A 12670-nucleotide genomic window follows, 5' to 3' on the forward strand; every position below is an offset into this window, starting at 1 on the left:
TAAATGCTATGCGTGGGTACCATGGCGAATTAACACCAACATGTATCTTTCTTTTTTCAACTTATGATGTGGGGAATTAGCAAACTATCTCTGGACCCTCCTCTTCCCATTCCTTCTCACTGGCAGTGTTAGCAAGATTTTTATAGTCCTCACCCCAAGGGGGAAGTTGGAGCCCCCCGGAGGGCTGTGGTTAGCAGGTTTTCCCTGCAGAGGCGTGGGGCAGCAGCGGCCTCCTCCTTCTGGGGCCTCTATTTTATGGGGAGAGAGACCCTTCTACCAGCCTTTGCCTAAATGTGCTTCAGAGCCCGACAGGTATCTAGGGGGCCTTTCTGGGTGCTCGGTGGGGTTGCTTCTCTGTGGCTCAGGAGGTCTCTGGTACTGGCTGGGGTGGCCCATTGCTCGGAGGGATGCCTGGGAGCTGCTTGACCCCATCAAAGAGCTTCACTGTGCCATTTGCTCTCAGTGGAGTTGTGTTGCGTGTGTGGAAAAGTGTGTTGAGAGGGGTGGGTATGTGTGTGTGTTGATGGTATTCCCCTGAGGAAGTTTCATTTGTGAATCCTGTGTGTTTTCATTTGTGAGTGTGTGTGTGTGTCGGAGTGTACATTGTCCATTTCTTCTTGAAAGGGGAAGCATTGACAAACGTGATCAATATTTTGCATTCCATGCATGAAGAACCAGATGTTAGAAGTTTCCTATTGTTGGGGAGGAGGCGGGAGCTGGGGCCCCTCCAGATTTATAGAAATCAATGTTCTCTGACAGAAGTTGCTTAGTTTTCCTGGGAAACAAGTAACAGGAACACATTTTTTTGATTTTCAAGATGAATTATTTTCTAACAAGAGTCCTCCTTTCGTCTCTGCCTCTCAGGTGTAGGCCAGGGTGAACGAGCACAACATGTTAATGGGGTAGAATCCCGCAAAGTAGCATGGGCTGGCTCGTCTTTCCTTCCTTTTTAAATTATTCATTTGCTTTTTGCACTCACCTTTACGTGCCAGGCTCATTATCAGAGGTGCCTCTTGCTGCAGCCAGAGCTCTCTTTTCCGAGTTCTTCCCCCCAGACCAGACCCAGAAGAGAAGGTGTGGGCCATCAGATGTTTCCACGTCAGGAGCATAGGAATACCCCTGCCAGCTACACCGAGAGGGGATGAACATTTTAAAATGTAAATAGTGCCAGTAAGATCAGAGAGGTACAGGAAAAGGTCTCTGACCCACACGGGTGAGCCCACGCTCGCTCATTTCCAGCTGGAGGTGCCTGAGTGCTGGCGTGAGGACATCTGTCACCTGCCACACCGAGGTGATCTGGAGAAGTTGGAGGTTGTTGGGCTCTTTTTCTGCTTCCATTTGTGAGTCACACTGGGTACTTCTTCTTCTTCTAGGTCATTGTGCTTCTTCTTGAGCTTTCAGAAAGCAAATCCTATTGCCAACTGTAGAAGTTTCTTTTGGTGGAAATGACTGTGCATTTGCAGTTCCTATAACCCAGTATTGTACAGACGATTTTTAAGCCAGCTAGTGAGATTAGGGGACTAAGGGAAACTGTTAGGTGGCTTCAGGTTGTAGGAGAGGCTGGCTGGACCGAGTGAGTTTGAGTGACCTCACATGCTACTTTTCTTCAGCTGGGTTGATCCTTCTTTCTTGATTCACTAGTTGGTCATGCTTTCTCATTATTAATTTCTGGGTAGATGCCAGTTTTTCTTGGGTGATTTTCCCTGGTCCAGCTGGTGTATTCTCACAGTGGTCTTCAAGCTGAAGGGAAGCCCTCCAAGTCACCACTGTCACGGCCTTTATCACCTGCAGATTAAGCCCCTCAGGTAGGGGGTAGTCTATGTGTGTGTGTTTGCATAATGTCTAATGTGTCATAGACACTTAGAATCAAACCCAAAGCACACCCTGCCCCATGGCCTCAGCAGCCAAATTTTCTCTGGGTCCACGTGTAGCATACACACCTTATAGCACACTAACCACAGGCGAAGTTGTTGGGGTTTTTTTTTCCTTTTTTTTAAATTTATTTACTTATTTTTGAGGAAGATTAGGCCTGAGCTAACATTGGCGCCAATCCTCCTCTTTTTTGCTGAGGAAGACTGGCCCTGAGCTAACATCTGTGCCCATCCTCCTCTACTTTATATGTGGGACACCTGCCACAGCATGGCTTGGTAAGTGATGCATAAATCCGCACCCAGGATCCAAACCGGCAAACCCCAGGCCACCAAAGTAGAGCATGTGAACTTAACTGCTGCACCACTGGGCTGGCCCTCGGATTTTTTTTCTTTTTTAAACTATATACCTGATCTGCTAGAGGTGAGCAGTTAAGACTCTTGAAGACAGTAAAGAAAAATGGAAAAGGCAGAACAAAACCTGGGTCCCTCTCCCCAAAGTACCCTAGATGGGAGAGGTCTGTGATAGCGGAGGAGAGGGTGGGGGATTCAGGATTTGTGTAGGAGAAGAATTTCCTTTCTGGCGAGGAGAGTAAGAACTCTGGAAGGAGGCAGCTCCTTCACTGAGTGTTCCACTGGGATTTGTGCCTTGGTGGATTCTTCATATATTACAGTGAATTTAATTAAATACATTGTGATCCCAGTTGAGGGTATTCTAATTAGCTGGGTCAGGAACAAATTATTCTCCCTCCTTCTCCAAATGAAAACATCTCCTCTCTTCTGCAGGGAAAGCATATCCTTGGCTGGCTGGCTTGCCCCAGTGGAGCCCTCATGAGCCTCTCCAGCCCCGTTGCCTCCTTCTCCCCCTTCTTAGCCAGGTTCCATGGGTGGGTCCAGTGCCGCTTGAGAGGGAGAGTGCGTCTGGCCAACAGGGTCATGGCATGGACCCACCAAGGCCTGGGAAGTGACCAGACACTGTGGAGAAGGTTTCAGGACCCTGCTGCTAGCTTTGGGTCCCTGTTTGCTCCAGGTTGGACAGCCTGAGAAGTACTGAGCTAGAACTTACAAAATTTGGTGAGAACAGGATCTGTCACAGGCAGGTAGATGTCAGGAAGCTCAGGTTGTGAGCGGAAGTTTGGTTTGGGATGTTACCTTTATAAGCAGTGTTTCCTAGCAACCGAGAAATAGTTTACTCTGGATTTGTGTGTGTGTGTCTTGGAGAATGAACTTGGAGTGCAAGAGCAAGCTCGGGATTTTGAATGAAGCTTTTGTGCAGGTCTCTAAGAGAGGACCCTAAATGTTCCCTAGACCAGGACCCACGGAAGAGGCCGTGGCTCTTTTGACTTTGTTTGCTTTTATTCTTTTCTCCACCATTTGTAGCGTGTGCCCATTTCCCTTCCAAAATGGATCTCCAGTGGCAGACAGAAGGATTCCTGGTGGCACGGGAGATTGCCATTTACCACCAGGAGTTCGAGTGTAGAGTGGTTTTGGAATGTCTTCGTCATATCAGTGATTTTTTTTAAGCAGGAGTCCCCTGCACAATGTTTATTTCCATTCCGGATTTCTATGGATCTATCAACCAAGAGCCCATGGGCTTGAGGACAAACGACACTGGACGTCTCAACTCCTGTCCAACTCCTTTTGGCCATGTTATCCTCTCTTCTGGCTCAGAGATTGGAAACCCCAGCCATTTGGAAAAGAACCCTCGCATCCATTTTAAAATTTTATGTTTAAGATTCAGTGCCTTATTGCAAGGAAATCCTGCTTCCTGGGAAGGTAATGGGAATTTGAGGGTAAGGTGTTAGTGATTCTTGCTCTGATTTCATAGTTTATGATTCCACCCAAATCCCTGGATAGAACTTACTCCTTCGGATTCCGTGGTTATTTTCCTGTTACCTTTTATTCACACAGTTTTTGTTGAAGCTTTCATAAATGTGATTCCCTTGATCTTAGTGACCCAAGACAGCAGTTCCTGGCTGTTGTACAAGTTTCCTCAATCCCAAGCCAAACTCTTGCTCCCAGGAATATCCTGGTCCAGTTTTTGGCTTGTGGAGAACCTTGCGGAGAGTCGGGGAGGATGAATGTGGGCAAGCGCATCTTTTTCCTTTACGTCTCACCCATCTGACCTTCCATCTCCCCAGGGTCGCAGCCACCAGAAAACATTGCTTTGGTGCATTCCATCCTCCTGAAATCCTCAACAAGGAGCCTTATCTCAGAGGAGGCAAATTGAAGATAAACCATTTAAAAAAAAAATCAGCTCAAATTTATTTCAAGAAAACCATCTTCTTGTGATCAGTTGTAATTTTTTTAACAGTTAACGTTAAGCTCACTGGTTCTTCAAACTCCTTCTGGTTGTGGAATTGCTGTAGGGCAGCTATTACTGGTGGGGATGTTGTTTTGTTCCAGGGTGTGCACTTGAGTGTCTTACGTCACCGATTTCCGGGGAAAGAAGAGATTGTTCTCTCTTGGTACCTGTGAAGCCTCTCATAGTCTTACCTGCAGATTGGCCCCAGAGCAAGAGTTATGTGGAATAGTTTGTCTGATTTACATGTTTGAGGACCTGGGCCTCCCTCACCTCCCCCACAGTGATTTTTCTATGCTGCTCCATTGGTACATTTGTGTTTCCTCTTCCGATAAGGTACTTCTGGAATTTTCACACTTTTTCAGTGAACATGGGACATGTGCGTGTAAGCATATGAGACTTGGAGTGGTGTCACCCCGTTGGAAGCACTGGGAGGGCTGCTCTGGTTTTTCAGCACTGGGCAGAGTGCAGGGCATCCTGACTGCTCTGCCTTCTCAGTGGCCCATGTTGTAACCTGGACAAGAAAGGTAGCCAGGCAGAATCAGAAACAGGTATGAAGGCAAGGGCGTCAAACGGAACGAGTGTGGGTCAGAAGGGAGAGGAGCAGAACGGAGCAGTTCTGAGGCATTTGTCCTGGACTCTGGGGAGCTCCTTGGGCCAGGCTCCAGGGACTGGGACTGGGGGTGGGGGTGGGGATGGAGGTGAGGGCAGGGCAGGTAACAACAACATGAGTATATAAAACACATCATCTGAATTTCCTCCTCCAGAAGGATGCTGGGGGATGTGAGACCTGGCTTCTGGTTTTCTCTCGCCCACTACCTAGCTAGTTTACCTTGGGTTGGCCACTTAAACTTGGAATTGTTTCCCCTGCTTTCCGTGCACCCAGTAGAAAAGTCTTCTTTTCCTCTAAAATGGGTCATTTGGAATGAAGGAGATGGCCTTTGTGTACCAGGAGCACGTCACTTCCCTAACTGTTAGTAAAAATGCTCCATGGCTTTAAGCATATTCTCAGAGGCCCCAAAAGGTTGTGAATTTTGTGCGTGGGTAGTTTTAATTCTTCTCCCAGACCGGGAAGTCTGAGGTCTGCTCACTGTTTCTGTGCTCTCTCCTCTTCTCGCACCCCTGACTTTCGTCCTGTGCGTGCCTGCCTCCTCCTGGCTCTTGGGCTTCCCTGTTCTGGAATCAGAGTGCTGTGTCTACACCAACACACAGAGAGTGTAGTTTTGACCATCTGTGCACTAAGCCACATGAGATGTTGACAGGGAACTCATCTGGAGAAATTTATTTTTTTTGTCGCTTTTTTTAAATCCAGGGGAAAACCTAATTTTGGGTGCTCCTAATAGGCTGTATGTAGTTCTAAATACAAAACCTTGACTCATATTTCTTGTGAAAAAGCCAGACAAGCAGCCTTGGCAGAAGTTGGCTAACTGTTTCCGTAAAGGGCCAGAGAGTAAAGCTTTAGACTCTGCGGCCTATATAGTCTCTGTTACAACTGTTCTATTCCGGTGTTTTGGAAGCAGCCATAGACAATACGCAAATCCACAGCCATGGCCGTGTCACCATGAAACTGTATTTACAAAAAAGGGCAGCAGGTTGGGTTTGGCCCGCGGGCCATCGTTTGCTGACCCCTGATTTAAGTAAAGCGGCCCACTTTGGAGACTGAAAGGGGAACCTTTACTTATTGTGTCAAGGAAACTGGTGTTAGAGTGGGAGGGTTCAATCCATCAGCAGCATTTTCGGCCCTCTGCAAAGCCACAGCAAGGGACGTTTGTGGAGCCAGGAGTGAGAGTCAGCTGCTTGTCCTCAAACAGCTGCTCGGGGAGGGGCCACTGACCCCTCTAAGGAATCTTCTCATCGGGCTGTGACCAGGACCAGGTGGGCCCCTGGCCGCAGTGGGCTTCCAGTGGCTTACCCAGGTGTCCCTGTCCTTTGCCCTCGCAGCACCTGCAGCAGCACGAGAGTGGCGTGGAGGGTGAGAGCTGCTACTACCACTGCGTCCTGTGCAACTACTCCACCAAGGCCAAGCTGAACCTCATCCAGCACGTGCGCTCCATGAAGCACCAGCGCAGCGAGAGCCTGCGCAAGCTGCAGCGGCTGCAGAAGGGCCTTCCGGAGGAGGACGAGGACCTGGGGCAGATCTTCACCATCCGCAGGTGCCCCTCCACCGACCCAGGTGAGTGGTCTCGAGGCACGGGAGGCCCAGGGCGGGCCTGGGTGTTGACCTCCGTGAGGCCTCCTCCAGGCTTTGGTTTGGTGCAGCTGGCCCTCGGGTCCATTACTGACCTCACTGGTGACCATTGTGTTCCGGAAGGAACATGCATGGATTGTTGCCTTTTTTTTTTCTTTTAAAGGAAGTTAGCACCACTTTCTTTTTCTTCAGGTCTCACAAACTGCTCCCCAGTGAGCAGGCCAGCAGAAAATGTTTTGTCCCCTATCCCAAAATTCCTCCAGTAGATACTGTAGATTCAGTATATTGGTTCCAAGTGACATAAAGCAAATGCTAAGTTATGTCTTGCTCAGTATTAAGAATGGGCAGTTTGTGGCCTCAAGTCTGGTCTGTAAGAGTGAACTTCCAAGACGATCCAAACAAGAGCTTGTTGTAAACATTGTAGTTATATCTGAGAGCGACTCTGTCTGTTCGGTGGCTCAGGGCCGCCTGCTGCTCCACACACCTTCCAGCAGAGCTCGCCCAGTTTCTGCCTTGCGTCCGGTTGTCTCATCCCTCACCTTTCCCTGTACCTCCTTCCGACTCTGTGTGACTCTCATTCCCATTGGGCTCTCACTCGGTGGAATCACCCACCTCTCATATTTTTTTTAGCCTTCCAGTCCCTTTCTCTCAACGTGGAATCACAGGACAGTCGCTTGCCTCTGTAAAAACAATAAAACAAGAGCTTAATCCCGTGTCCCTCTCTCTACAGCAGAATCTTGACTCTTCTTGAAAGCTGGGTCAGCAGTGGCCATCTCCAGGCCGGGCCTCACCTCCTGTAGCCCGTTTCCACTCTTGAGAAGGCCCCCATTGACCTTGGATTGACCCAGCCCAGTGGCTACCTGCTGGGCCTTATTCTTTTCTTTCTGTGGTCTCTGAAGTTGTTACACCGTCCCTTCTCAAAGCTTCCTTCCTTGAGTTTGCAGGGCGTGTGTCTTTCTTGTCTTCCTGCTTCTCTTGACTGTCCTCCATGCCCAGCCCTGGCACACGTCCTCAGCCTGCCCCACATGCTGGCGTCACCTGGGCATTAGGCTGTCACCCTCCACTCCCAGCCTCCTGAAGCTTTGATCCCCTGCCTTTGCTAAATGCCCTTCAGACAGCTTCCTGGATTTCCCGTGGTGCCACCTCATAGATGATGAGCTCATGACCCCCCACCCTCACCCCCACCCCAACTTCTTTCTCCTTCTGATTGTACGTTGTTGAGTAACCTGGACAAGCTGGAGCCTGGGTCCCATTCTTCATCCCTCCGTCACCTGCAGCCCCCTCTCAGGCAAAGAGCTGTCATGGCCATGTGGGGTTTGTAATCTCAATGTTATCAAATTTCAAATTTTTATAGCTTTTATAGGTAAAAGTTATATAAACCTTATTATGAAAAATGACTTGGTCCTTTCCCATCCCCTTCCTCAGAGCAATGGCTTTAAAGTTTTAGATTCTTTTGTTACTTATGTCCGTATTTCTTAAAATGCTTCTACTACTAGTTCTTGATTTTTTTTCTTTAACTTTTATACATTGTCTTTTGGTTTTCTGCTCTGGAAGATGAAGATTTCACTAGTATGCCGTTCTGCAAACTCAGGCACTCATACCCATTGACACACAGCCCCCATTTACGAACTCACAGGATACCATACACACACACATCGCATACTCCATACACACTCACACGCCCACCACACACGCTCCATACTCCACGTTCACACATACCTCAACTCCGTACATACACTTACACATACACAAGCCACACACACACACACACACACACTTCCCATTACTCCATATACCCTCACACACACACACACCCCTGATACTCCATACACACTCACACAGACACTGCACACACACACACCCCCACCCCTCTAACCCCCGCATCGTGCTTACTCTTCGCCATACTCCCCAGCCCCCCTGCACACTCAGTCTCCCTCCCTTCGTCTTCCATTATGATTAAATAATAATTTGGGGTTATATTAATATTCAGTGTTTTCATTATTCTAACTCTATAAATATTAATCACAGCTGAGCCATGTAGAGTTTTATAATTTCATTTACCTTCTTGTACAACTTTTTGTTTTCCCTGGTTTTCCAGGTACCTATGATTAATTCATGGCTAACCCTCTGCCAGAGTAGACATTTCCGCATCTCTGAAGGCTCTGCTCTATCAGTTTTTCTGTCAGCCTCTTAGCAGTCTTCTCCCGGAGGTGTCCCTCCTAAGCCACTGCACACCCCCTTGTCCACCTGCTGCTGTCTCTATCACCTGGCTGCAACTTTGCTCCCTTTTCCCATGTAAAATGAAATGGAATTCCCACCTGACTTCGAGAGCGTTTCCTCTGTGGGGAACTAGTTGAGGTTTCCTCTCGCAGTGGGAAGGCCAGTCCTCCCGACAGTCAGTGTGAATCATTTCTTCTGGAAAGTGCTGCTGGGTACAGAATAATCTTTGTCACCTGCAGGTTGCTTCAAGACGGTCCCTTCCTTCATGTTTTTCAAATGCCTCTTCTGGTTAAAGTTCAAATGCCTTAACCTGTGGGCTTCTGCTTCGTGTCTGATGCCATCCTTCTGCATCTGAGTGCTCTCTGGAGGATCAGGCCCCAGCAGCCCCAGACCTGCCTCTGCTGAAGACTGAGACCATCGTGCCCTCTGGCTGTGAGGGTCCCCACTCCCCACTTGGGCTTTGGCCTCTGTTTGATCCTGCCACTCCCCATTATTCCACTGGTGAGGTCATTTCATAGGATTCCCCTTCCTCTACCAATATACGCAGACCTATTTATCTCGGTGGCGGGTTTTTTTTTTAGCCAGCTCTACATACGTCATTGTTTTAATCTTCCATTAAAAGCTGCTCCCTTTCGCCCCTCAATTCTTTCTTTCACTCTGCTCAGAATTCCCTTTTTATTAATGAGGTGCCCCAAACTAAATAGTGTACAGCTGCCATTTCACCCGGGCTCTATGGACTGGAACAAGCAGTTCCCTGTTTTATAATGTAATACTTCTATTTATGCAGTCCGCTCTGGAATTGCATTCTTACACCATTGCCTTCTGGGTTTCTCTCATTTAATGCGTATTAGGGTTTTTTTCCCCCTGAAGTGTATGAGCCGCTTTCGTCTAGATGATAGACTTCCTCTCTGTATTTCAGAATCCTTTTGTATTGTCTTTGGCCTGGAGTCATGTTTTTGCTCTTCACCCGCCTCCCTCCGACCCTCCACCCCCCTCCCATTCGTATACTCTGGCTAGGTTTTTACTCTTTACTAATGACAAAAGGGACAAATTATTAGGAAATATTCATATTGACATTAACAGTAAACTGGGTGTTGTTTTAGTTACTTCTTTAAGAAAACATCTTAAAATATATCTTCCCCTCCCCCACGGAGTGGCTCTTAAAAACTTCTTGAAAGAATGTCTTCAAGAAAAGGGACATTGTGGACCTGGCAGAATTAAGACATTGAAGGTCATCAACTTCCAAGTTTTGTCAACACACTTCAGAAAATCATCCCAGTTTTCTCCTCTCTAGCATAAGGATCGGGACATCAGTCTTCAGCTGGAAATGTCATGCATGGAGCAGAAGGAGCCTCGGGGGGTCTTCGAGCACCTTGGAGGAGCCCTGCCTGCTCTGGCCCTGAGCTGTGTATAAATGGTTGTGCTGTCTAGAGTTGTCAGTACTGGCATTCTGTCGTCATCTAGATGAATGACACTGTTCCTTCTCCCATCCTTCTTTTCCTCCTCTGTTCTCCATGTATCAGGAAGTTTTAAGCCATCAGAAATTACTTCCTTTCCTTTTCTGAGCTCAGTATCTCATACCCTAATCTCATAGCACTTTCTACAGGTATCAAGACGTCCCTTGCTGAGGCTGGTGGAATGAACTCTGGAATAGTTTCTCCCCTGTGGGTGACAAAAGCATCATCTCTTCAAACGTGACTTGTTTACTTAAGCCAGTGTGTTTTCCGGTCAGGTTCACCACATGAGCGTGTAAGCATGGAGAAGGAGAAATTGCCAAGGTCTCTTTGCCCTTCAGAACTTTGCGGTAGTGGCCAGGATTACACCTGCTGCTGGTTGCCTAACCCTTGAGAGACCTCACGGCCAGACATAGAACATCTAGGTCCTGCCTGCACCAGAGGGCTGCCTTGGCTGCTGGCAGTGTGCTAATAAATAGGCAACTGTCCCCTACATGGTCCTGCTTGTGGTCAGGCTTCATCCTTAATCAGTGGGCAGGCGGAGTCCTATACTGCATTGTCTTTAACCAGTGTGATGGTCTTTGAGTTATGCTTGCCTCCCTCACCCCCACACTAGACACACACACACACACTCACACTCACTCACTCACACTTACATACACTGGGCCTTCTCAAAAATGTCTTGGAAGAGCACATCTCAGAGAAAATAAAGCAACCTAACCAGGTGAGGTTCCCTGCCATGCCAACGTTTTTTTCTTGGGACCTGGTCTTTTGATTATTGACTTGAGTGTATTTCTGCAAGACTAAGTGGTCTGTTGACTTTGTTGGGATTTGGTCCTTTCATTTCATCCCCACACACAGGTAGAGGTAGAGATAATCCGTCGTGGTGGGCCAACACACTGGGTTCTATCTCTCAGTTGCTGGCACGGCTGTTTACTTCCCCTTAGTTGACTAGAAGCTCTTGGAAGATGGAATACTCTCATAGGTGGGTCATGTGTAGGATCAGCTTCCCTGTTTGCTTATTAAAAAGGCATTTCTGGCTCCTGGGTGAAACTGTAGTTAATTTCTCTCTATCAGTGCCCTGGACTTCTAGAAGACAAGGGGCCCTTTGTGTTTGGCCCTCACCTCCTCCTCCTCCTGTTTTCTCTCTTAGCCTTGCCTTAACTACTTTTTGTTTCATGTAAACCTAGATTTCCAAACTTTGCACAGATGTAATTTAATAATTGTTTATTGAGTGCCTACTATATACAAGACTTTATGAGTTGGGGGGCACAGCTGACATCTCCGCTCCGTTCTTAGCGTGGATACCCTGGTTAATGCGGCAGCCCAGGCATTCGAGACAATCGGACGATGACTCAGGTTACAGAGGACATGATCATTCAGAGTTTGAGAGAATATTTTGCCTGGAGCAGAAGACAGCATCCCCCCTTTACTGACACATCTTTGGCGTTCAAGGTAGTGGATTCCTGGGATCAGGAGGCGCAGGCAGCTTGCCAAGGGGTGATGTGGTTTTGGTGACAGCCTATGCTGAAAAAAATGAGGGATCATTTTTTTGAGGGTAGTTTCAGGGAGTTCTGCTTAACACACACAGCTTAAGAGAATAAGAAAAATGTACTGTTTTCCACTTTCTCGTTTTGTTTTGTTTTTATTTTTCAAAATTGGCATAAGGCTGCCCTCTAAATATGAAGTACATCTTTTTTTGCGTGAATAGCTATATGCAATTTCTATGTGTTTTTCTTATAGCACTAAAATATGTTGTGGCCATTTCTCTATTTCTGAATCATTGTTTTTATAAAACCAAACAGCTATGTTCTTTCTTTTTTCCTTTTTATTGTATGTCTTGTCGACAGGGCTTGGGGAAGGCTTAGGGATAATGTATTTCCTTTTTTTTGAAGATTTGCACCTGAGCTAACATCTGTTGCCAATCTTTTTTTTTCCTTCTTCTCCCCAAAGCCCCCCAGTACATAATTGGATATTCTAGTTGTGGGTCCTCCTAGTTCTGCTACGTGGGACGCCACCTCAGCGTGGCCTGACGAGCTGTACCATGTCTGTGCCCAGGATCCGAATCAGTGAAACCCTGGGCTGCCAAAGCGGAGTGCGTGAACTTGACCACTTGGCCGCGGGGCCACAGGGCTGGCCCTGGATAAAGTATTTCTAACCACACAAGTTAAACTCAAAACAAATTGGGGTGGCTGAAATTTAAGCACTTACGGAGGAATGGTGAAAATAGGACTTTGTTTTAAATACATTCCCTGAGGAAGGACTGTTTGGACAAGGATGGTAACCTGCACTGTGCTTTTTAGAAAGGTACTTTACAATGCAACAATAGAGAGAGCATTATATATCGACATGAAAGAGAACATAATATTGTTAGATGGAAATTGGAGTTTACAGAATAACGTAAAGTTTGAGTCTATTTTTTTTTTCTCTTTTTTCTTGGTGAGGAAGATTGTCCCTGAGCTAACATCTGTGCCAACCTTCCTCTGTTTTCTCTGTGGGATGCCACCACAGCATGGCATGATGAGTGGTGTGCAGGTCTGCGCCCAGGATCCAAACCTGCAAATCCCGGGCTGCTGAAGTGGAGCACGCGAACTTAACCAGTACAACACCGAGCCAGCCCCAGATTCTTTTTTTTTTT

At 47.3% G+C, this 12670-nt stretch overlaps 1 protein-coding gene across 4 annotated transcripts in view; it reads left to right on the forward strand.

The window, feature by feature from the left end:
• The window catches only part of ZFHX3 (zinc finger homeobox 3), a 1295574-nt gene that overhangs the window by 1191533 nt on the left and 91371 nt on the right, over positions 1 to 12670 (forward strand). For all 4 annotated transcript variants that reach the window (XM_070613798.1, XM_070613801.1, XM_070613799.1 and 1 more), the window contains one exon: positions 6112 to 6343. In XM_070613798.1, coding sequence (XP_070469899.1) covers positions 6112 to 6343 — 232 coding nt within the window. The remainder of the gene's footprint in view (positions 1 to 6111; positions 6344 to 12670) is intronic.

The sequence above is a fragment of the Equus przewalskii genome, chromosome 3, assembly GCF_037783145.1.
Source record: "Equus przewalskii isolate Varuska chromosome 3, EquPr2, whole genome shotgun sequence".
In the NCBI taxonomy this organism is placed as follows: Eukaryota; Metazoa; Chordata; class Mammalia; order Perissodactyla; family Equidae; genus Equus; species Equus przewalskii.